This window comes from Cygnus olor, chromosome 4 (genome assembly GCF_009769625.2).
Source record: "Cygnus olor isolate bCygOlo1 chromosome 4, bCygOlo1.pri.v2, whole genome shotgun sequence".
NCBI classification, from domain to species: Eukaryota; Metazoa; Chordata; class Aves; order Anseriformes; family Anatidae; genus Cygnus; species Cygnus olor.
Window position 1 is genome coordinate 27786796 of NC_049172.1, and position 25906 is coordinate 27812701.

The 25906-nt window shown below is 35.6% G+C and overlaps 1 protein-coding gene across 4 annotated transcripts in view; it reads right to left on the bottom strand.

The window, feature by feature from the left end:
- The window catches only part of TLL1 (tolloid like 1), a 132786-nt gene that overhangs the window by 13956 nt on the left and 92924 nt on the right, over positions 1–25906 (bottom strand). For 3 of the 4 annotated variants that reach the window (XM_040555945.1, XM_040555946.1, XM_040555947.1), the window contains exons 10-17: positions 23604–23706; positions 22189–22305; positions 21013–21158; positions 15163–15358; positions 14122–14247; positions 11042–11202; positions 8058–8238; positions 1234–1359 (exon numbers count right to left, since the gene is read on the bottom strand). In XM_040555945.1, coding sequence (XP_040411879.1) covers positions 1234–1359; positions 8058–8238; positions 11042–11202; positions 14122–14247; positions 15163–15358; positions 21013–21158; positions 22189–22305; positions 23604–23706 — 1156 coding nt within the window. Of the gene's footprint in view, positions 1–1233; positions 1360–8057; positions 8239–11041; positions 11203–14121; positions 14248–15162; positions 15359–21012; positions 21159–22188; positions 22306–23603; positions 23707–25906 lie in introns of those variants that run through there. The other variant, XM_040555949.1, reaches the window with a different exon arrangement.

The following is a 25906-nucleotide window of genomic DNA, read 5'->3' on the forward strand; positions in this document are numbered from 1 at the left end:
AGCATGCTTTGATTCGTGAAACATATATTGTTGTTTACAATGGATTACTTTTTTAATAAGTAAATAAATAAACATAAACAAAGTATTGAAATATAATTAAATATTCTGCTAAACCCCCCCATTCTGCTTGCAGATAAGGATGTGAATCCACATGAGAAATCTTGCCAATCCAACTTCAAATTGTATTTCTTGAACAATTTATTTTTCTCTCTTCTCACTAATTTTCATGCTGCTGCTACACAGCAATCATTTTGATTTCTAAACCACAGTTTCTAGGGAAATATATACAACCAGAAAACAGCAAAGACTGAATTGTAAGTATGTACCAAGAACAGCTTAGTCATTCAAATCATAACTGTTTCCAGAAGTGCCTCTCTCAATAAATGAAAAACCTAAAACTTAGAGAAGGTAAGCAAAAAAACCTGCTTCTTCTCCGTTTGTCTTTCCTTTTTTAACAATATCAATTTGCTTTATAAACATCAGAGAATTATTTGGCAAGAATCTTTTAGAGGAGGCAAGTATCATCCCAACACCAGGCATAATGCAAGCGATTCACAAAGGACACATGTTCAGTAGCAAATTAGATCCATGCTAGAATACAGCCTTGAGAAATTACAGTAGCTCCTATGATATTGCACATGTACAGTTCATTTGCAGATAATCTAAATTTCACTTAAGTCCCCAAGCCTACTGTTTTCTGAGGTTGCTACACCTTTAGACAGTAAATGGAAAGAAAGATGCATAGACTTGACTGAAATTTGGATTGTCTGAATATGTCCCCTAAAATAAACCCTGAAAGGAGTTTTATGAAGACAGCTACTGTTTCACCACTACCTTGGGGTTCAGCCACTAATGGGAGCAAATCACAACTTTACCAGGCTTCTCTCCAAAAACTCTTGCCCCTCTGTTATGTACTTCATTAGATAAATATTCTGTCACAGCTCTAAATACTCTACACTTCACAGCACTACTAAAAGCAGCACTCCCCATTTAAGCTGAGTGGCCAATACCTCCAAGTTTTTTAAACCATGTTTCCATGGAACCTCAAACTCAGCCACACACAAGAGCTATGGATGGAGGGAATGAGGGAAGAGGGGCGAGGGAGCTATTAAGTCCAAATGCCTATGACTGCATGATCCCATTCTTTCCTTTCTTTTCCTTGGAAAAGAAATATCTGCAAAGTTCTTTCTGAAAGAGTTGTATCATCTACTGTCCAAATACCATACTACTTACCCTCCTTGCAGTCATGCTTGTTTTCATGTAGCACAAATCCGTTTCGGCACTGGCAAACATAGCTTCCTACTGTGTTGATGCACTCGTGCTGGCAGCCACCATTGTCCTTTGAACACTCATCCTTGTCTAAGAAATACACAACAAGGATGGGTGAACATTACAGACACCAGTAGTGTTTTTTACCAAAGACAAAAAGGTTTAGCACAGTGGTTGAGACCAGAAAAGGATAAATTAAGGCACAGTCCTTCTTCTCATTTTTTTGGTACCTAACGTCTATCCACTCATTGCTCAGCCTGCACCATGGCACAAATATCCTGCCTCATCTTTCTAAGAATTGGGGGATAGCTCTCAGGGGAGGGGAACACTAGTAAAACAAACAAGCTAAATCAAAGGAGGTAAGACAGTTACCAGAATTTACTCCTTCAAGTGGTCTAGCTGGTAAAGATTTCATAAATATATCATCCGCTATTTATTTTGGTGAACAATGGGAGTGCAATTTATGGACAACACAAAGTATTCCAGCTTTATGCAAATTCCACAACTTAACTGTAGTATCTTGAAAGGCACACAGAGGCCAAGCAAGGTTTCAAATTCTGCACATTAAAGATGTAAGAAAAGAGTGACTAAACATAAACTTTCTGAATAAGATGATTTTTCTTTCCAGCAGACTGGCAGTGTGCTTTACTTTTAATAAATCTGGACATTAGAGAACATCTTGAAAAGGAAAACATTTCATTGAAAAACATACAAAAGAAACTGGTATTAATTATTTCAAGGAGATCTACAATATAGCATGCAGTTCTGTTTATCAACATATAATCCCTTAAAAGAGCTTTTAGTGTGTTAGAAGTAAAAACAGAAAGTAGGGGAGGAAATATGACCTGCATTAAACAGCTACAAATTCACTGCATGGAAAAAAGCCAAACTAGATTAACAGGCTGTCAGTCAAGGAAGAGGCCTCAGCTGCCACCCTTCTATGTCAGCTGTTGTCATTTTAGGTGAGGCCAGTCCATTAAGAGAGGCATACTGCTACTGAGATGTCCATATATACACACACACATACACATACGCCCACATGTGTGTGTGTGTATGGTTATATAGATTTGTATATGTATATATACATACACACACAAAAAACCTGATGTATAAAAATATATACATGTATTATTACATTTTTGTATATACATATATACATACAAACACACCCAAGTATACACACTATCTTACAAACTCCACCATTTCAACATGCAAAAGACAAAAGGAAAAAGAGCAAAGGAACTATGGTCATCCCAGAGGCCCAGTAGTTGCAGAGCTGGAATGTAGAGCATGCAGCCCCTTCAGCTTCATGTGCCTTGGAAAGCAGCAGTGAGTATTATCTTTGAACAAGGTAACATGCGATGTTCAGACTTAGCAGGCACAGTAAGAATTTCTACAGATTACAAACCACTATGGATAATTTAAGACTCTTTTTGTTGTCTTACTAATGTATTTTACTCCCTCCCTTTATAGTTGCTTATATTCAGTAACACAACAAAGAAAGTCTGCATTATAATTGCATATACATCAGCTTTATCTGCTAAAATGTATGCAACACTTGACTCATTGACTTGCAGGTGTTTCAGGAAAAATCAATTTCTCCTTGTAATAGATGATGATGATGTAGAACAATCCTGCAAGTCAAACCCAAGTTTCTACTGCATTTTAATCCTGTAAATCTCAAATCTGTTTGCACCAAAAAGTCTTGGAAGCTTTCTGCAGATGTGAACAGATTTGAAGGTTAAGTAACAGCAGAAAAACGTACGTAGCTCCCAGAATCAAACATCCAAAGGCTTATATTAGTTGTCATTTTGATGATGAAAGAAGCATAAAGGCACAAAAATATGCACCTTTATGCACCTTGCAATGCAGGTTTCATACTGAGGTAGTAAATTCATTCGATTTCAAACAAAATATTTAATTTTTCATCTTTGCAAAAGCAGACACTATCATAAATTAATTCCATGTTACAAATGAAGAATAGTAAAAAGCAAATGAGAAATTAGATGTAATAGGAAGAAAATGCTTCAGTATTTCCCCCCCTAAGCATAAGTTTAGTTTTCTACCAAAATAACATAATAAATGGAAGGCAAGCTCAAAATGCATTCAAGTTCAACTTTCAAGTACAGAGTATGTAGGCAAATTCTGAATAAAAGCCCTCTCAATTTTCACCTTCCACCAAAGCATGAAATAGGGAAAAGTATTTTAACATTAAGTATGCATTCTGTAAAATAATCTCTTAAGAGACAGGTGCATAAGCAAACAGTCCCATGTTGGACCTCTTCAGAGATGAAATCACTATAAAACAATGGACAGAAGGTAGACTAGAGAAGCTTTGGGACATATCTGAACTACAATAATTATTTGTAGATGGTTAATCAAGGATGCAACTGTTGAACAAGCCTTCCTCACACTTCATAATTTGGAACAGACTTTCTGTCAAATTAATTGCCCAGTTTTAAAAATTCATGAAAAAAACAATTAGTCTGTATTAGTTATAGGAACAAATGTTTTGCCATGTAAAAACAAAGCCATTTGTTAGGCTGACAGATGGAAATGAGTCTCCCAGTTTTGAATGGATACTTTCTTTCTTTTTTCATTTCAGTACCCAGAACAGGGAAAGATCCATTCTCAACAAAATGTTAGATTTAAATCATTCAGAGGACAAATGGTCGTACCTCTGAGACCCTCAGAGGCCACCAGTCTGTGAATAATACGTACTCGGCCTGAAGGGACCTGTACCAAGTCCTTGCATGATTCAAAAACAAAAATTTTCTCTTTGCAGGCAGCTTTCTTGTCTGTGGAAAAAAATGTACCAGGATGGCACCAGAGATGAGTTTGTGCTCCAAAACAGTTCTGCTCAAGGCTAGAAACATCCTAGGTTTCTCTTTTTAACTTCTTAATGAATTGATACCCAAGAAAAAATGTCCCAAACTTCATTTTTATACTATTTTAAATACCATACCTGTTTTGAATGATCATGCAAAGAATCACGTATTTAAATCACACAACTAAAATTCATGATAAATGGAGGCAATTAATGACATTATCACAGGGTATTAAATATACCACTAAAGAAAGTGATTTAAAGAAATGATTAAGCTAGCTTCTCAGAAACATCACAGAACAATTTTTTTAATATCTTTTTTTCCTTCCTGGAGTAAATTTACAGAGTTATTGTACACTCCCCTATTCTTATGGGTCAAATAGATAGGAATAAATCACTGACTTCCAACAAAAGCATAAGAGGAGGGGGGGGGGGCAGGGACAGAAGAGAAGCTGGGGGGAGAGGGGGACACCACACCTCACTTCTGGAAGCTGTTAGAAGCCTAATATCCAATTCCAAAAATTTTTAGCAAAAGCATTAAAAAATGAATATGGCATGACTCCCTAGTTTCTCCTCTACACCCAAGAAACTGGATTATAACCATGTAACATTCTTCCTGGCAATTAGATAGATAATGGCTCTCAACTGAGCTTTCTTCAGAACTGTCCCATCGAATGTAAATTTTACAGAATATTAAAAAAAGTTTTTCTCACTTTCCAATAGCACCTGACTGGCTGTTAACACCATTTAACAGCCAAAAACATGATTGCATGTCTTCTTATATCAACATAAATAGCTTCCTAGAGCAGGTCATGTGTTGCCCTGTGTCAATGTTTGCTTTCACAGTTTATCGCATTGGTTTTCAATCACCCCAAAACTGCTTTCTGTCATCTGAGCTGGAGCTGGGCCATAATTTCTCAATTGTAGCCAGGGCTGCAGGATTCACCACTAAAAGATCTGCAAAAAAAAAAAAGTTCCTTGGCTCTACTTGAGGAACACAGTACAGTCCTTAACTTTCATATTAATTTGACTTATCTACCTCCCTCCTGCTGACTTTTGCAGATGCCTTTTACTGGTGAATAGACTGCAAAATGCACAGTTCTACTCATCATTGATTTTTTTTTCCCAACGCTTCATTATAACTAAATACTTACAAATCCTTCTATTGTGATTTAATTGATAAAATTGTTAAATGCCTTCCAGCAAGTATCCTGTACACCAAGAACTAATATTAACTATTTCTTGGCAGATATAATTCTGAAATTGTGTTCTGAAGACAAGTTTATAAAAAGGCAAGAAGTAAAAAGCATCATCAGCTGAACAGTGATCATCTATGAACCCACAAAAGTCAAAACACATGAGGTGAAGTCTCAAGTCCATGCTTAATTGATGGATCAATAGCATATTATGTTCATATTAAGGAATTCGGGAATAAGAAAATTATAACACTTTTTGACAGTCATGAGTGTTGTGTCCAACTAATTATTCTGAGATGTACGCCTCATGTTTGAGTTCAAAGTTTGATTTGTCTCAAGCATTAAAAATTTTCTGTTTTGATCAGGAAATATTGTCAAATGTGGTAAGCCAAGTAACAGAATAATAGAATCTTCTAGAAACAATAACAACCAGAAAATTGAGAAAAAAATAAAAAATGTCTGAGCTCATGCAATAAGAGCAGACATTATAGCAGAAATTCATTATGAAGCATTCAGTAGATTTATATAAATACAAACTCAAAAACTACTTATATCAAGCTATGTTTTTTTGAAGAGCATTAAATATGTTCTATACTCAGGACATATAACACATTTCTATTCATTAAAAAACACCTTTCTATTTCTAAACACCTTTCATTTCTATTCATTAAAAACATCTAAAAAACACCATTAAAAAACAGCCTCAGCTAATGAATTTATTCTGATGATCGATGGAGTCATTTATAACTTAGCTTTTTCAATTTACAAGGAAAAATCTTTTTTCATCTAATAATAATAATAATTCATTCAGAAGTGAAAGAGACAAATGAAATAATGGTACTGAAGGATTATAACCCGATGCTTTGAATTGCATGAAATACAGTCCAGCCTTTCCTAAAGATATAGCATTGACCTGAGCTCTTCTTAAACCACATTCATAATATTAATAGATTATTTAAACAATCACAAATATATATATATATACATATATATATATATGTATAAAATCAGTGAAAATGAAGTATCACTTTAAGGAGAACCAAAATTTAACTGAACTTAAATGTGTACATGTTCAACAAGTCCACAAGCCATAATTTCTGAACTACAATTCTTACAAATTACAGAACAATTTTTGCCAATCTTATCTGCCATAGCTTTACAGATACTGAAAGTACATAACCAACTTACTTACTGGCTATTTTTAGAAGTGGAACATGTCAATATATATTCTTGTAAGAAGTTGTAATATGTGACAATTCCTGCTGACGCTCCTAGGCCTACATGAAACGACTAGTTGTGTGTTTCTAGGAGGAAGCTCTGTTGTGTGCATATTAACTACAAATACTCAGTAAACCTTGAAAAGTTATTGTTAAAGTAAAGTATTATTTTAAAACTGTAAGTTACTACTATATGTAAAGACAGATCTGAATAACTATGACCAGAGAAACGTGATTGTTAGAGAAGATTATACACTTTAGAGGACAAAAAAGTAGAGGAAAAATAATTTCTTCATAAATCCCTTTTTTTTAATTTTCCATCATTCCTTAAGAAAAACGTCAAAGAAGTCATAATGGGAAAACATTGGAAGTTGTGAATCTCTAATCTGTTTGTTTTAATAGTTATTTTCCTCACTGTCCATCCTTTATACATTCTCTATCACTCAATATAATGATTCATATTTCTTTGTCATTGTCAAGGTTATTAAGGCTAACCACTGAAATACCATTTTCATTTCAGCTTTGCTAAAGAGTTTTAGAGAACAAACCCTAATAATGGTGCCTGGTAATACACTAGACAATACATTAGTTTTGCTACATGCTAAAAACATTCAGGATCTTCCAGATTCAGATTTTTAACTGCTATGGAAAAACTTGGGGCAAAATTCAAATCCCAAATGCTTCTGGATGGTTTCCAGAGTTTTGGGAGGGGAAACTGTTTAGTTGTTTTGTTTTACATACCTATGGATGTGTGTGCACAAGAAAAGCACTAAGCAAAATTACACCTCTAACACCAGTTGTTATTCTGCCACAGCCAGATTATTATAACCTAGTCTCAGTGGGTAATTGCAAAGACCACTGGTGTGCAAATTTCTCTTCACATCTTGAGCTTCACTCATGTCTAAACTTATTCAACAATGCATGTCCTCAAATGATATAAATTGTCATAGCTCTGATCTGCCCAATGAAATTACACTCAACTAAAGACAGACAATTTTTTGCAAAGGCAAGGTCTTAAACTCTATTCTTTTGCATAACATTAAGAAGTGCAAAGTCTGGCAAGAAAGAAACCATAATGTTAAGCAAATGCTATACCACAAAGTGGTAATTTCATAATTAATGCAATATATTCAGAGACCTGAATAAAAAAACACAAGCATACATAGTATGTAATTGATATTACGTTACAACTGGGATTTGAAAAAATAGCAACAGAACTTGGGATCTAAAAGAAAGTTAGGAGCACTTATTAAATTTCCTCTTTTTGGCCCTATCCCACAAAATTCATTTACTTCTGCTCTTATTTAAATATATATATATATATATATGCATTCTATGTATTTTCTACCATATACAGATATTACAATTCAGAACAGTATTTTAAGAAAGAAGAATGGTTCATACTTTTATAAATGAAACCAAGTTAAATCTACAAGGAAAATTATAAGGGAAAGGATGCTCACTTTCATATCAAAACACTGTGTTCACTCCACCCAGGCAGTATGTGCTCAGAGGCACTCATAGGTACACAAGAGTGATTCTCTATACCTGAAAAGAAGTGTGCCTTGAAGCCTTTTTTTGACACGGTATTGTCAGATCTGAACTCAATTCGCATGTTGTTGTACTGTGAGGTGATAACTTCAGGCACTTCCGTACCACAGAATTTGCCATGTAGTTTAGAATCAGAAGAAAGGCCACTACGAATCTCCACATAATCGTACTTGCAAACCTGGGAACAGAGAGTTTTGTTTTGTTTTTTAAGCTAAACAAAAGAAAAGTATGAAATTATTTACAAATGCAAGAACTTCAAATGTAATATGCCTCTTAGTAATATATTAATATTTTGTTCCGCTTTTTCCTGACTCTGCACACATTTGTAAATGCTTACAGATGTTCACTGGTTTTATGTAAGAATATTTTAAGGTTAGTAAGACATAGTGATTGTATTCATTATATAAAAAAATCTATTTTATCCCCAATCTGCCTAGCATTTCAATTTTTAAATTCTTAACATGTCCATTAAATCTAAAAAGTAAGAATTTCAATATTAGACTAAAATCTAGAAATATTCACCCCACAATTTATAGCTATCTTTGTGCTATAAACCACATACCTAAAACCTAAAAATATTCTACTGTTTGCACCCCAGAAATTAAAAAAAAAAAAAAAAAAAAAAAAAAAAAAAAACTGTTCACTTAGAATCTTACAAGATTGGTTTTTGCCATAATTTAAGACAAACATTTACTTATGAATATACATATCTGCACTATTAGCTTTGTGAATTCTTCTTTACCAGTAGCATAGGTATAATTCGGAGGGCTAACACACGTGATTTTCACTAAATGGTTAATAATAAAGTAAAATAACATAATAAAAAGCCTTATGCAAGGCCTACAACTCATGGTAATACTTTCAATGCATAATCCCTTGGCCAACATAAAGCCTTCCACCCAAAAACTTCTAAGCTTCTTAGGTTCAGCTATCAATCATTTGATCAAAAATGTCCCAGTTGTCTGCAATTAATAGCTTAAGAGAAAACAGTGGCCAGGAGGATTCATACAGAGTTTAGATTGTCCATTAAATCCAAGTTGTATTTCATAAATTGCAATTTATAGTCATAAAAGAAATGTCAGGGGAGCTGGAGGGGAAAATGGTGTTTTGGCCTTTGCTGTAATTTCTGTCTATGAAATATTAAATAGTTGTCAATGCTTCTTTTTTTTTTTTTTTTTTTTTTTAAATATACTACATTCTAGATGACAACTCAGTTTTTATTGTTACTGGAATTACTTTCATATGTTTCAGAGTTGGAAAGTGACTAATTCCGTTGAAACCACATTTATACAATAGAAAGACGAAAGTTATACAAAACTTGAGTTACTGTCACATGCTGATTTATATGAATTGTAAGACAAATTCATTTTTAATGCCTGCAATTTTCAAATATAACTCAATGTTAATAAATCCCAACAATTTCAACAGTACACCAGTGATGAGTTTTGATACTGCTATACATTTCATTTTTAATCTAAACGTAATTTGAGAGAGGTCTAACTTCCTTCTTACAACACTACAAAATACAAATAAAATTAAAAGTTAATTGTAAAACTAAAATTGTAAAATGTAAATGTAAAATATTAAAATTGCAATATTAGAAAAGATTTTAAACTTGGCACTACATGGAGCTCCTAAAACAATAACAAAAGTAGCGCATTTGCTAAATGTATACAGACAGACATTACGTCTGCACTCAGAAAATACATTAGAATTTCCCAGATATTATATGTTTCTTCTGATTTCCACAGGTACCTTTCTTAGTAGTACTATTTAATCTTATAAAGTCAAAGCAGGCTTTGTAGCATTGGAGAGGGTCAAAACAAAGCTCTAGACATTGGAAAACATCTGTGTATATATTTTTCAAATCTGCAAAAGTTGCATGTCTTGCATGACCTTAGAAAATTGATATAACTTCCTTATACCTCAGGTACCTTACTTGTAAATCTGCCTTATGTACCAAGAAAATGCGGGAAACGTTTTATGAGTATAGCAAAGGAACTCAATGGTTTGACAGTCATGCCTATGAAGCAGAACAGAGGCTAAAAAGCTGATGTTGAAACTCATGGCTTACCTATAGGCACCCATTAAACCCTGCAAGCCCCCCCCCCCACACACACACACACTTTGTTAGAGCTAGAGGGAGTAGACCTTCCCACAGGATGGGTTCTGCCTTGCCCCTCTGACCCACCTGGGGACAAAACCCCCTGGGACAGGACATGATGCAAGTACTCCCTGGGCTGCCCTGCTCAGTGGAGGCCACCTCCAGCAGGCATTGCATGCTCCTGGGCTCCACCGACAAGATGCTTGGAAAGAGAGTTGAGCTCAGTGTTGGAGGCTGGGGCATAACCTGCTCCTAACAGAGCCTTTGGCAGAGGCATCACGGTTGTTTGGTGTTCTGTGTTACGTAACTTTTTCAAAGTACATATACTAAGACCCAATCCAGACTCTTTTGGAGAAAAATGCCATTTTTCAAACAGCACTGTTACTCTATTATGCCTTATTTCTGGTACTGCTCCTTTTAAAATATTCACCCTTGAAATGCTCGTAAGTGATTTAAACGCTCCCTGGCTCCATCACTAACCAAAACTTATGTGTATTCTTTGTAGTCATAGTCTGTAAAGATGACTTGGTTTCTCCAGATTTTCTTGTCTTGAATTCTTTCCAATACGCCTCAGCCATTTGTTCTGTTTTACTTTGTTGATAAAAAGAAGTCAGCTGAGACTCAGCAGAGAACATTTCTTTTAAATTTCTTGTACAACATATACATTCAGATGATATGTAAAAAGAGAGCTATTCTCTCCATGTTTGTTTTGAAAGAACCCAGAAACAGTCCCGGAACAAAAACAAGAATATATATGGTTACTGTCAGCGTAAGAACAGTTAAGGAAGGGTTTTATAAGACAGTATCTATTTTTGAACACTCATGAAACTGTTTAGTGTGCAACAGATTGTGCAGTTCTTTGTTCATGGTTACTCACTTCATTCCCTTCTAACTCAAAAAACTCAAATTTCATTGAAATTCGGTACTGCGTCGGGGCAACCACCTGCCACACACAGTTTTTGTTTGGAGGATATTCTTTGGGCCACCCTGGTGTGGTTATAGTCCCATTTAGCTTTGTCAGAAGTCCTCCGCAAGCAGCTGTAAAATGAAAAGGGAGAGCATCATTCCTGGATTGAAACTGTGTTTTACTATAAACAGAAGCACACTGAGCAGATTCAGTCCTCTCAATACTTACACCACTGTAATGCCCAGACAGACTAATCAGAATCTTGTTTTATCATGCTTGGTGCAAACAAAGAGAAAGAGACAGCCCCTATCTCAAACAGCTTGCAGGTTTGTGGACAGAGATAAGTTTCAGGACTACACATGGCGTTATCATATTCATTCTTTTCACTTCCCTCCAGAGACTCTGGTTATTTTCTCAGAGCCTTTCCCATGCAAGTCCTCTGAACTCACCGCCCTCCCCAGGACCTTGATCATCCCTTCTCTGACAGACAGACTACTTAAGATGCACTTCACATTGCCTCAGCTTCTTTTCTTGATTATTGATCCAGAATCTGCTTTACCTGTCTCAGCTCATATACATGCTCCCAATAACCTAATAGGTAGGGTCACTTCTTTGGGACAGCAGTCACATGCTGTTCAGATACAATTACTTTTGCTGAAGTACGGATGTTGAAATAACAGAGAAAATACCTATTTGGCATATATTGGGAAATAAGTCATCCCCATACAACAGGACAATACCGTATTGTGTGTGTGAATGCAGCTTCAGATAGCAAAGGATAAATACATTAATCTTTTCCATCTGAGGAAAAAAAAATCTTAAAAAAAAAAAAGTAATAGGGCTCACAGGGGTTCTCAGTCACATTCTGCTCCATTTGTACCGTGACAGTACTGTGACAGCATTGGAAACCATCCACAAATCTCTTCGAGGACCTGATGGCTGGCAGCTCCTCCCTCTTCCAACTGCTCTGTGCTAATGCTCAGTGCTTACTTGAACATACTGAAAACCGGCTATTCCCTTTTAGCCGGTGGCCTCACATAACTACATTTGCACTAGCATGCCTAGGAAAACACTCCAGTTCCTGTGTCAGGGCACACTTGGGCAACCCAGATGCATATCACTCTTCCTCTGGGCACATTGCTTCCCATGCAGAAGACTTCTTGGTATACACATAAATGTCATCTGACCTTGGTTGGGAGAACTCAGACCTCAGTGTGTCAAAATAAACCTTGCACAGGTTTCAAGACTGCACTTGGATGACACAAGTTGTACCCCAAAATGATCCAGTCTTGAGCAAGGGTACATCTAACTGCTGGTTTTCACTTTCACAGTTTTCAGCATCACTCCATTGTTCCTTGAGACAATGTTGGGAAACATGGAAGTACTGAAAAACTCTTAAAACCCTCAAATATGCTGCCAGCAGGGGAGATTTGGATTAGACCAGCATGAAGCAATTTTCTGTGCATGTCAACACAGTAGCAAAGCACTGGGCAGAGTTTCTGAGCTGAAGGAATCCCTCAAATGACTAAACTGTAACTAGGATGTAATGCTTACTGCACCAATTAGTGATTTTAATTCAGCCTTCCCCTGAGTGTCTACATACAGTGAGTAATACATCATGTGGAACAAACGCATATACACTTCTATGGATAGCTCGGGGCTTTTGGTCCATACTGCACTGCACTATTTAGGATGACTTCTGCTTTTACCAGAGTTGCTTTCCTTTTTGCATGCTGAGAAGGTATTCATTCTCTTCTTATGGAAGGAGGAAGGAAGAGTTTTCTAAAAGACTGGGAATCTTCCCTAATGTTTGGACTCAGATCATCAGACAGACAAAGCCAAGTTCCTTACATAAATCTGGATTGATGATCAAAGGTCCTTTCTCTGTCTTCACAGCCCCCATTAGATTAACATTATTTTCCACACATTGCCTAATATGCACACATCTTAATACACTAGACTTTCTGAAATAACTTGTTTTTCTAATGTGCTCATTAGAAATATTGAATTTGAAGAGAAAAAAAAAAAAACAAGCTCAATGAGAGCTGCAGTCTAGCATGTCTGCATTCAAGGACTCTCTTTACCTCACACACAAAACAAACAAACAAAAACCACAGAACCAAAAGAACAAAAAGTGCAAAGAAATGAGACAAAACTACCCCTAAATTGTGACAAATCATGAGTGAAAGCCAGGGAATTGGAAAAAAAGAGAGACCAGTGAGTCATATCTGAAGAAAACCATAACAAAGAGTGCTTCAATTTTCAAACTCCATTCACCACTGAAATGCAAACAGATGAACTGGGGTAAGAATAATTTGTGCTATCCCTGAATTTACTGGTGTTTATCAAACAATAATTGCTATGTAATGATCAAGTGCTTTTGCATCTTTCCTTTGATATGAAATATGTATAGAATGCAAAAGATTATCTCAGTCCAATCCTATATTTACACAGACTTCTATTTATCAGATTTTATTTCTACAGATGATTATTTGAGCAAGCTTCCCTCACCCCTAAAATGCAGAATTTGTTTCCAGCATTAAAAAAAAAAAAAAAAAAAAAAAAGTCTGACTGGGAGCAGGGAAGAGTTCTCTAGTTTCAACATGGAATAAAGAATCCTTCTAGAATAAAAGATCTACCACAAGAAAAGGTAGACAGTGACAGTGGGATCGTTCAAGTTCCTGACACTGAGGCAGAAGCACACAGCTCTGCTGATAAGTCTCTCCTTGCATACAGAGGGAGACTTTGTTTTCATGAGGATGAGTAATATAACTTGTGGTTTGAGAAAGTACAAAGTTCTGCTTCGCATCATTTCCAGTCAACAACCAGCAAAACCTGGAAAGTTAAATTGGTAGCAGACTTCAGATGGAGATGACAGCTGTGGACAGACATTGCCCCAGTATCACTGCTTCCAATGCAGTCCCATTTTTCCAAGCTTGCTCCACAGACCTCACATTGCTAGGGGCGGAGTGCACAAAAGGTGTGGTGTTTCATCTGAGTGACTGTAGCCTGGGAGCGTTGAGACCTGATAACATAGCAATACACTGTACCTTCACAGCTCTTTTTGTCAGGACCAAGTTCATAGCCAGGATCACAGGCGCACTGGTAACTGCCCAGAGTATTTACACAACGCTGCTCACAGCCACCATTGTCAGGTTTGGCACATTCATCTTCCTCTGCCAAGACAGGGAAGAATGCAAAAATGTGTTAAATAATTACCTTCCTCAGCTGTAATTGCTGGATCAATATTAACCCAGAAAGCTATATGCATGCCATTATAAGGTGTACTACATAACACTGTGGATGCTGACTAGAGCATTTTCAAATTCTAAGGAGACCTGCAATGGAGAAAATAAAAATGTGTCTTTTTGTGAATTTGTTTTGCCTTGTTTCATAGCAATACTTACTGACAGCTGTGGACCTGATTTATAAGAATTTGGTGGGCAACATACAATAATTTAAACAGCAGTTAATCTAAAGGTTGCATAAAGTATTGAAAGAAAGATTGAAAATCTGCAGCAGGGTCACTTGAAGGGCACTTTATCTCCCACAGAATCAATTTGTGCATTATCCTGAATTCATACTCAAAAACAGATTAACAGAATCCTCAAATCCCAGGTTTTCATTCTACTGATATTAAAGTGAACAAGATGCATCAGGGGTGGGGGAGGGAAAGGAATATTGTATTATCTCTCCTAGCTGTGAAGTACGTATCTGATTCATTGTTAAATTATTCCTCAGATGAACTTTATATTTAATAACACAATTAGCCCAACAAACATACTTTACAAGACTGTATATGTTTCAAAGGTGCTTCAAAACCAATCTGATTTTTTTAACCTGAAGAGAGCAGGTAGTTGCACTGAATATGTTCCTTCATTCTTTGGAGATCTTTTACAAGGAGACTGAAATGCCTTTACCAGCATTGTCTGACAAAATCACACGCCCAGGTAAAAAGTATGTTGAAGATAATACAGAACTGTTTTAAGTAAAAATAGGTTCAAAAATATTAATATTCTACCATATTTTTTTCTAGTACATAAACAAATGATAAACAGTTCACAGGTCCCAAAATATGCTTTAACATTTACCTTTAAAAAAGTTAGCTGCAAATCCTGCTTTGTTAACTGTTCCATCAGAAACAAACTTCATCCACAGGGTATTAGAGGTAGATCTAATGTCTTCTGGCTTGTCATAGCCACAAAAGTGACCAATCAAAGGACTGTTTTCATTCATTCCATCTCGAATTTCCAAGTAGTCATATGCACAGTTGTCATGTCTTTCAATCTGTAAAAAATTATTTTTAAGGATCTATATGAACTTTACCATAAATATCAAATATCAGTGAGATAATAAACAGAATAAAAAAAATTAAAAATTAAAGTTGGGGTTCTGTTTAGTATTCAAGCATAAGGAAGTTGAGGAAAAGAAGCAGCATCACTAGATCGTTTATACTCTTTACATATATATACTTATAAATATATATATATACACACACTTAAATATATATATATATATATGTATATATAAGTAGAATAACTTCAGATCTTTACACAAGATATAGCATTCTAAATGGGAAAAAGTAACTAGCAAAGTAAAGGTTGCCTCTAAGCTTCCCAATGTTCTGTCAAATTCCAGCTCTGAGTTAAGTAAATTTCTCTTTTCTCATGTACACTTATATTCAAGTATACAAAATCAATGGTTCAATGACTAAACAGGTCAGAAATTCTATTTGGTTTTGAAATATTGAAAAGCTCAATATGAGTAAGATTCTTAGATATAATCAACCTGTATTATTTCAGGTGGAGATCATTTATTTTTTTCCTTTATTCTCAACACAGTGAAAAATTTTGCATTTGCCAGTATCCACAGATGTTTCAGAGTAACTGTAAAAAAAAACTCTTCGTACAGAGCATGAAGAGTTTGGGGCATCTGGGGCCCAAAAAAATTAGACCCAAACACACTTCTAAAATTATCAGCTACTAAGCAGACAATAGAATATATGAAAAATATATATATATATTCTTCTGCAGATGATATGTCTAGTTTCCTTTGCATGACTGATGATTTCAGGTGTCTTCTGACTTTCTGGGTCAGTGAGTGAATCTATGTTATATTGTCAGAGAAACATACCGAAACTAGAGCAACTAAAAATGTGCCTCTTATTTAAACAATCTTCCGGATGACATCCAAGCACAGACTAGCATGTGAGTGACCACATGTGCATTTCTACTTGGGGTAGCAAGTGGTATGCTCTTTACATAATAGTATTTGCAGTCAGTCAGAGCAGGAATTGCACCTCATCAGGGGCAGACTGAATGGGATCCTATCTGGAGCCTAGATAATTATTATGCCTGTCTTTATGACAGAATATAATTCCCAACAGAATAATAAAAAATATATATATAAAAATATTGATCTGGGTCATTTTTCTGTAGGATTACTTCATGCTACTCAAGTAATACAGCACCTTAGCTATGAAAGAATTATCTAAATCCAAGCACTCAAAACTAAATCCTCTAAGAAAACAATTGTTCAACTAAATGTCTTAATTGTGGGATAGGCTGGGGAGGAGGAGGACAACAGTCAGGGAGAAGGAGTTGGAGAAGACTCAGATTCAATACAGCCCATCCAAACTCTGTTAAAATGTCAATCAAATCAAAACCATACCAAACCCACAAAAATCCACATCTCATCTTCTGACAAAACTTTACTTGCACGGAAGCTACGCAGTTAGTACAAGCAGCTGCTGACATTCTGCTCTGGTTGCACATTATGACCACCACTAATCTCAGTAACCACCACAGACTAAGGAGCTTTCATTTAGCACATTAGGAATTCTGCTTCCTTTATATAAGAAGAAAATCTAGGGGGAGAGGCTGTTTGATTTTATTTCATTTTAATGCTATCAACATATGGCACACAAAATTTCCCTGTCTTCTTTCCAACTCTCTGATTCTTTGAGTATTTACATACATAATTTTCTCCCACTCATTTCTCTGGCACAATCCATATTGCTGTTTACTGTAATTGCTTAACTGTCTGCTCAGGAATTACTTCGGACCAGAGTTAGGGAAATGAGAGGAAAGTCACGAAGGTCTGGGGTGCAACTACCTCTTACTAACTTCAGTGGCAACTGCATGTTTGCAACTAATGTGGTTAGGCATGTGTCTACCTGAGCACTGGTAAGTGTTCTACACTGTAACACTGATTCAAAATTTTCATTAATCTTAATAAATGCATGACATCATATTCCAACATGCCTTGTTATCTCAGAGAAATCACATTGCACTCTGATGTAGAAAGAAGTGACCTGGCCCAAAGCCCATTAAAATCAAAGAAAGAATTGTGTACTTTCCCCCACATGCATCTGTGGTCTTTTCATGACTCAAGACTTCTAATTAACATCTGTTTTTTTCCATGTTTCCATGTTTTCCATATTTTCCGTATTCTATGGGGCAGTATGGAAATTATTATTTTTTAAAGGCTATCTGCAGCTCTGAGTTACATGTACCAAATTCCCACTGAGGTGAAGTGTTGGTTAAGGAGAATCACTCCTTATTTTTGGCAGAAGAAAACTGCTAAAAATCCATTTCGTATAACAGTGAGTTACTAAACTTCCAGAAACCATAAAAATCAACCAACTTACAAAGTGCTATTGATTTCCAATAAAGCAAATCAAAATGGCCGCCATTCTACCATAACAATTTATTTTCAGTGTACTACTATTACAAGTGATGCCATTATTATTACCAATATTAATGTATTAAAGGATAAAATAGTTACACCTATACATAAACGAACAGGTAAATATTGTGTTTCTGAGAAGTAATAACCGGTGTTAAGGCGCTTGGTAACCAATAAAAAAGAACCTCTTTAAAATGTGCTTTACTTATGTGAACCTCAGGTTTTAGGATATTGTGGTACTGTCATCTGGGAACATTGCCTCAAAGTTCTATTACACTTGCAGTAATTTCTTATTCATCCTATTACGAGGATAGAAAAACTCCTCAGGTTAATGACAGAGCTCAGTTGTATAACTGGACTGATATGGTAAAAACTTATTTACTGCAGTAGTAACATTTCACAAGTTTGAAATTTTATGTGGATGAGAAGAAATAAACAAAATGTTAGCAAAAGCAAGAGAAAAAAAAATAAACAGATTTTACAGAAAAAAAAATGCAGTTCTTCTAGGAGAATGAAAGGTACCCTTGGATCCAAAGAGTTTGGAAGAAACCCAGAATTTGAATGGCATGAGTAAATTAAGTTGAAAAAATACCAGAAGAATTCCTAAGACAGGTACATAAGCACAAGAAAACACTAAGAAATCTCCTGATTAAATGGAAAGCCAGCTACTTTCTCAACATTAATTTGTACAAGAAAAGAAAATTTCTTGCACATAGTTCCAGTTTTGAACTGTGACTTTAGACTAAAATGTATTTCGTAAAAATTCTGGACTACATTTGTTTTATAGTTCCTTGCACAGAAAAGAAAAAATTAAAACAGCAAAAGATTTTATCAAAATACAAAGATTTGAGAAGCCAATCCAAGAGCAAACACATTTCAGGAGAAATCTTTCAGTTGCTTTTTGTTATTGTTAATTTATCTGTTGATAGAGTTAAATTCCAGTTCAGGTATGCATATCCGACTCAAGTGGAAGACTTTAGTCAGAAAAGGTGGGGATATATCCCTAATGGAACCCTTAACACCAGTCCTTCATGAAGTTGGATGCATTTTATTCTCTTAATTATGTAAAAATAATTTAAATGAACATTATCTGCGTGGATATTAACAGGGCCACTCAAATGAAGGAGATTAACATGGCACAGACCTACAAATCTTCTGGATTGCCTTCGCTGGTGAAACTGCCGGCCAACACAGGTCCTTAAGAAAAAATTAAACTCAAGGACCACTGGTTTTCAAAGAACATTAGTTCTTTGAGTATTAATAAAGGTAGCTATAGTATTATAGTATAATGTAGGTAGCTTTGAGTATTAATAAAGAGTATTAATAACGGTAGCTATAATGATGAAGCAAAAAACAATGGAGTTACCAGACTCTGCATCTCTGCTGACATCTAGGTACTGGAAAAGTATAGCTCTCCACCGGGCAGCCAAGTAAGAAAGGGTAATCCCACACCCAGTGGAAAACGCATTGCCCACCACAGGCAAAACAGGGTGACTCATTGATGCAGTTTGAAATTCTCAGCTTCCCCTGTGCTTTAATTTCAGAGTGGAGGTTATTTACACAGTTATTTTTTCTAGCATTACATATGGATAATGAGAATTCCTCATACTTAACTGTACCTTTCAAAGGACAGAGAAGTAATTTTCTCACAAACACACTGCAATAACTCTTTGGCCTGACATTTACTTTTTTTGATCTAAGCTGGCATGAAGAACTGTGATTTTCAAACAACTTTTTGTTTTACTGGGCAGCACACCAAGGATTGAGTCCAGAGTGGGACTTAGTACCAAAACACAGAACACCTACGTTCAAGTGCTTGGACCTGAAATGGAAATCAGCCCCAACGGTGAATGTCTAGGCAGGGCACTTCATTGCAACTTCCAAAACAGCTCTCATTCTCAGCAGAGAGCTCTGTGGACCAGCCAATAAGAAATGTAGCAAAGACAGATGTAAGAGAAGTCTTGCGTCTTTCTGGGGTTCCTCATTTGATTCTCAATGGCATCTTGCCACTCTGGATTCACAGCTCAGACTCTCCCTTGAAAAGTGTGTGCCTTTCAAGTCCCTGCTGTTAGAGACTTTTTTTTTCCCTTCAACTAAACTCCTTTTTGCTTGAGACTACCACCCAAAAATACTGCTGTTTTTAGGAGGTGTCAGTCCACGTTTCACCTCTAGAGAGTGCCATTATACTAAACAGCCTGCAAAAGAACTGGAAGATAACATTTCTTCCAACAGCCTTAACCACTAATAAAATTGTGCTCTCATTTTCTCTGTGCAGGTGAAACTGAACGAGGGTAAGCGCAAGCAATAATGTACCACGAACACAGACCATCACTGAGTATCTGCGTGGTAGTCAAATACTATGGCAAGTCTCCTATGCAGGTTCATAGAGCCATTTCTCTTGAGATCACACTAAAAAATACAGAGCAACTATGGCAGACCAGAAAATCTCTGTATCTAGTCAGTAAGTTACATAAAGTTACTGCTTAAAGAGAGAGACTAACATACTGTGTTAAGTAACCTTGAGCCAGGCCAAGCAGTCTAAATAGCATCTGAAAGGCTCTTGGAGAGGAGAGCTCATCTTGTCTGCACTAGACCAGATTCCAAGTATATTACTAAATTTATCTACAAACTTCAAGTCAGTGTATAATGTATGTATATATAAGATGTATGAAATATTGTTTTTTCTTTCTTATAGAAAATTTTACCACTGTTTAGCAATATTTACATAGAAAGATGTATGATAATGACACATAGATATGACTCACCACAGATATTTTTTTCTGCCCCTTCTAAATATATGTTTGTAGACTGAATTTAGGGAGGCCTTTTATATATATATATATATATATGCTTTTTTTTTTTTCTTCAAAAAAAAAAAAAAGCCAAACACCACAGGGTTTTGTTTCCAGATAGACATTCCTTTTTAACAATAAGATTCAGTAAAGACACAAAATCCTGGTTATTTAACAGAATATTAAAGCAGCCTTACTGAACTGGATTATGTATTTGTTAAACTGCAACAATTGCCAGAACTTTAAACATTCCAACTCAAATAACACAGATAATATAAAAACCTTTAATCTTCTTGAAAATGTCTGCAAGAAAGAAGGTTTCATGGAGAGCAGAATTGGATTCTGGAGGTTATTTTTGTTGAGAATTAATAAATTCCTCCACAGGTTTAATGAGGAGTTCCCTTAAATGTCACTGTTACTTATTCACTAGATGCTTTTCTGAATTTGGTCCAAAAACTTTACCTCAAATGCTTGAAATGTTAATCCTACATTGTAGTTTTCAGACACTGTTATTTTCCACACACATTCCTTCATTGGTCTGTAGTCATCAGGATAATTGGGAGACTGGATCTGGCCTTCGTTTTTGTGGATTTCACCTCCACAGATAGCTGGCAAAAACATAAAAGTCTAAGTATATTTACAATAATGACATTTACTGTCCCCCATGCCCAAACTGACATCTTTATGCCCCTCTTCTTTTTTAAAATTAATGAGAAGATTATTCTAGAAAATACTTAGAAAGTCTACCAAGGACAAATTATTGAATTCATGATTGATTTAGACCACTATACATATTTCTGTGAGTCAATGTAATGCATTTCTAATAGTGCTAAGCATTTTATAATGTTGCAGAAGACTCTGAAATCACCGATGACCTGAATTTATATGTTTTACAGAACATATTTACATGGACAAAATAGTTCTTAGTTCACCTTTGAAATATATTTAATATAATTTCTTCATTATTATTTACTAACCTTTAGAAAGAAAAAAATAAGAGGAAAACCTTATATTCTGCAATGATCTATAAATTTTGTTCTACAGTTTAACACTTCAGGCTTACACTTAATATGAAAAAACAGTTAATATACGTAAGAAATATTTTCAAGAAAAGTAAATGCATTTTTTCCAGGATCCATATTAATAATTATGTAAAGAACTGTAAATAGTAATTAAATCCTACAGTTCAATATTTATGAAAACAAGCTCTATTTTAGTTTAAACAGGTGAATGTAGACTTCCTAATATACTCAGTGTGTGGGAATATCTCTTTATTAAGTAATCCCAGAGCATATGGAAAACTTTAGTCAGATTTTCTGAAGAATGAACAGAAAGTATGCAAAGAATTATTTCCACACACAGAGCAAAACATGCACATTTAGTTAATGAAAGAATAGGCAAAAACATTATGAATAATATCAGTGGTGTCTCTAGAAAAGAGGTCATCTGAAATCTGATCACATGAAGTTTCAAAATGTATCTACTAAGCTGACATCTTTTAGTCTCTTTTAGTCATAAAATAGCAATTTCATTTTCTTATATATGTACACCTATATATAATCAGAAATATATTCGTTGGTATCTGGTTAAGATTTTTCATCCAGAACCAAGTAATCTTTAGTGCTGTAAGAGACCAACCTTCATAAACTGCTGCAAAACCTTTTCCAACCCAGTTGCTGCTGCTGCGGAACTCGATCCATACCCTGCTGTCAGAGGACGCAAGGACTTCTGGCAGTTTGTCACCACAAAACCTGCCTAAAAACATGCAACCAGTGACTGCATTTTCTGCCGTCTCTGAAGCCAAACGCTGCAAACATTTACACATGTGTTTAACATTATAGACAGGAGTAGCATAACCAGCTCAGTGGAACTATTCACATGCTTATGGTGGAGCACGTGTTTCTGCAGATTGGGACCTAAATACACAAAGATTTTATTATAAAGCTTTTCATTGCTGTCAGGCTAAGTCAAATGATAACATCTTGGAGGAATTAAGGTGAGAAATTATTGATATAGAATGTTTCTATGCATACAAACTGAGGCATTTTGGAAGGGTAAAGTGAGTACTAATCTTAAGAGATGAACATAATCCAGGTCACAGTAATGCTGCTCATCATGTCTAAGGACCAAAGAGATTTAAAAACTAACATCCAAATGACCCTGTACTATGTCACCCTTTAAAATCAGCCTAGGTAGGTGAAATTTTCATTTGTTTAGGTGACACAGAAGGGAACAAGATGAAAGAGTACTTACTGTTTGGTCTTAATTGTTTCCTCTCTTCTTTTTAAGAAAACAGGCATTACTGTTAAAAAGCTGTCCCCTGTATCTATTTCCCTTTTATCTCTTTTTGATTGTTTTTAAATAGTGGCCATTAAAATGCTAATTATTTTTAGTCTGTCTTCTAAAAACAACAACAAAACTGGCCTAAGAGGTTGGAGACTCTCATGTTTCCAATGGCCTGAAATCCCCAGTTAAAACTGTAGAAGACCATGGGTTGTCAAACTTAACCTTTGGATTCAACTAGTGTTATTTATTTTAAGACTATGGAACTAACAAGGAAAGGTTGAATTTGGAGTAGGGGAAAAGTTACCCTTCCTTGACACTTTAAAAATAAAGGCTTTAAAAATAAAGCCTTAAAAATAAAGGCTATACTATTTTAGGTCATATTGCCAAGACAAAAGGACTAGTACAAAACATGCACCTGTACTATTACCTGTACAGGTTGCATATACAGAAATCACCTATGGAAACTTCATATTTTAACACCCATAAGCAAAGCAAAAAGTTGCATGTTTTGTAGTTTCTTTCCCCACATGAAACTGAACAACAGCTAGTTTCAATGAAAGGGAAGGCTCAGATTTGAAGTCAAATGAACAACTTATTTGAGACCATTTAAGTTTGTTTTGTTTTGTTTTTTCCCACCTTAGTTTAGATACATTCTAGACACCTAAAAAAAATAATAAGAATATTGTGTGTACAATAGCAAGCAAGAAGTCCACTGAACTGAATGAGCATTGTAACTATGGACAGAGCAACATTTGACAATTGCATACCAAGCAGAGGTGATTTTCTCCAGTAGCCATCTCTTACTTCAATATAGTCATACCAACAGAGACTGCTCTTGTACAGGTCCATTGTAGTGAAGTTTAAAACAATCTGTAATCAGAAGAAAGCAAGTAATTAAATCACATATGGTTGTTACCAGAAAATGATCTCAACAGCATTCTGCAGAACAGAAGCCAGTGGTCACCCATAAAAGGATCCCAACTGCTTAGACAATTAACTTCAACTAATTTTTTATAGTAAGCAAAAAGTTGTATGAGAATATTAAAAGGTTGTTGTTGTTTTTAATTTATTCTTACATAGTCAAGAAGATCCAAGACACAAATTTAGCTGCTTACAGGGAGATTTTCACTGAGAAATACAAATTCAAGAATGCTCATATGGTAAAATAATGTGCTGATCTCATTTAAGTATGTTATTTGATAATTCTCCTGCCAATTCTTCTTCCATTCCATTCTGTGACTATAAGCAGCACTGACAGCTGTAAAAAAGAATTGTTTTGGTTTGTGTTTCCATTCAACTACTGTTTTGACAAGATAATTTACTTTCAAAGAAGTTATATATTGACAATGGTGGACCATAATACTAAAAACAGGATCATTAAAAGAAAAGGCACAAGTTCCCTTTTCACACAAAGATGTAATGAAACTATAATAAAGCTTTTTATACAGAAATCTCAGTTTTCTGCATTGCTGGAACTTTGACTCCCAATTTCACTGAGCACATCTGTAAATAGGCATATTTTCAATACATAATATCAGGAGTACTGTAGACCACCACATTATCCCACTTTGGTTTTGAAATACTAATCTTAGCCTGCCATAAACTTACACTTTTAACAGAGAAGTAGGTTATACTGATCATAGGTTCACAATAGCTACAGGCTGGACCCTGACTGACTGGGACAGTCTTAGCATTATGCCCTGCAATTTCAGGGATGAGTCAAAACATGAAGACTCATATAAGACTCATTCATATTTTGTATTATAAAATCACACTTCCAATTCATACCCTTTAATTGGATTTAAGCATATCTGAAAAATAATGCATCTTCTCCCAAATCAGTTCATCAGTGTAGATTAATAAATATTTCAGACTAACTATAAAACTCTTCCTTATTTACACACAAGCATTAAGTGGTTTTATTTTTAGCTTTGATCCTAGGAACTCACAATTAAAACTTGCTATTACAAAGCAAACAGAAATTCCTGCATAGTAGCAAATAACTCATAGTACAAAAATATAATTCCATGGCAGCCTATGAAGCAGCTGTGAGTGTCAGTTGAAAGGAGAGGAATTTACCCCTAGTCCAGCTCCAAGGAGGAAATGTAACACTACTAACTGGAACAATGGGCCAGATAGTCATGTGGGATGACTTCCATCTTTTCTGAAGGCACCACAAGTCTCTCCAAAGACAATGATGTGATACAAGAGTAAACCAGAAAGGCAGAACTTTTTCAGACTGTTACATTTTCAAAAGAAAAACAACTATTGGAGGAAGCTAATTTAAAGTTAACATAAAGCCCTTAACATTAGGCTAGCAGAAATTTTGATTTCACTTACTTTTCAAAAAATAAAAATAAAAAAATTGTACAGACACCCAACTACATTCTCAAAAATCTCTTTTGTGTTCATTGGAGAATGGGAAAATTTCTATCTTGAAGGCCGTATTGTATCTTACCCTAGCGCTGGCAACCTACTGACTGGGTGAAAAATCAAGCTCATGGGTAATTCTATGTAGCTTTCACCTTTACTAATTTGATGCCATTGGAAACAAAACATCTGTGAAGTTGCAAATAAAACCCAATAGCCAGAGGTCCTGTACAGTGACGTATATTAATGCTGGCAGCCACAGCTTTGTGGGATGAAGGTATGAGTCATGAAGCATGCCAAGGACCATCAGGACAGCACGGAATAAATGAATACCTGCTCTGATGCTTGAGTAAGGCCAAACATTTATACCCACAAGCTGCTACCACATCCACAAAACTTCCATAAGTGTTGCTGAAACCACAGTCTGTCTCTAGCACTGTGTTCTTCATGGGAACTTCCTGCAAGCAGCTTTGGAACATTTTCAGTGTAGCAGATGCAACAAATTTAGCCTGTTCTCTCTGTCTTTGGGCCCCTTCCTTATATCACTTTAGGGCCACAAAGGGAGGTAGTAATTTAGTCTCAGATATGTATGCAGAGAATGTACACTTAGATGTTAGTTTGACACTTTGGAAACTCCTCAATATCTAAATAATATTAACTCATGTCCACAACTGCTATTGGCACTCTGGATCATAATGAC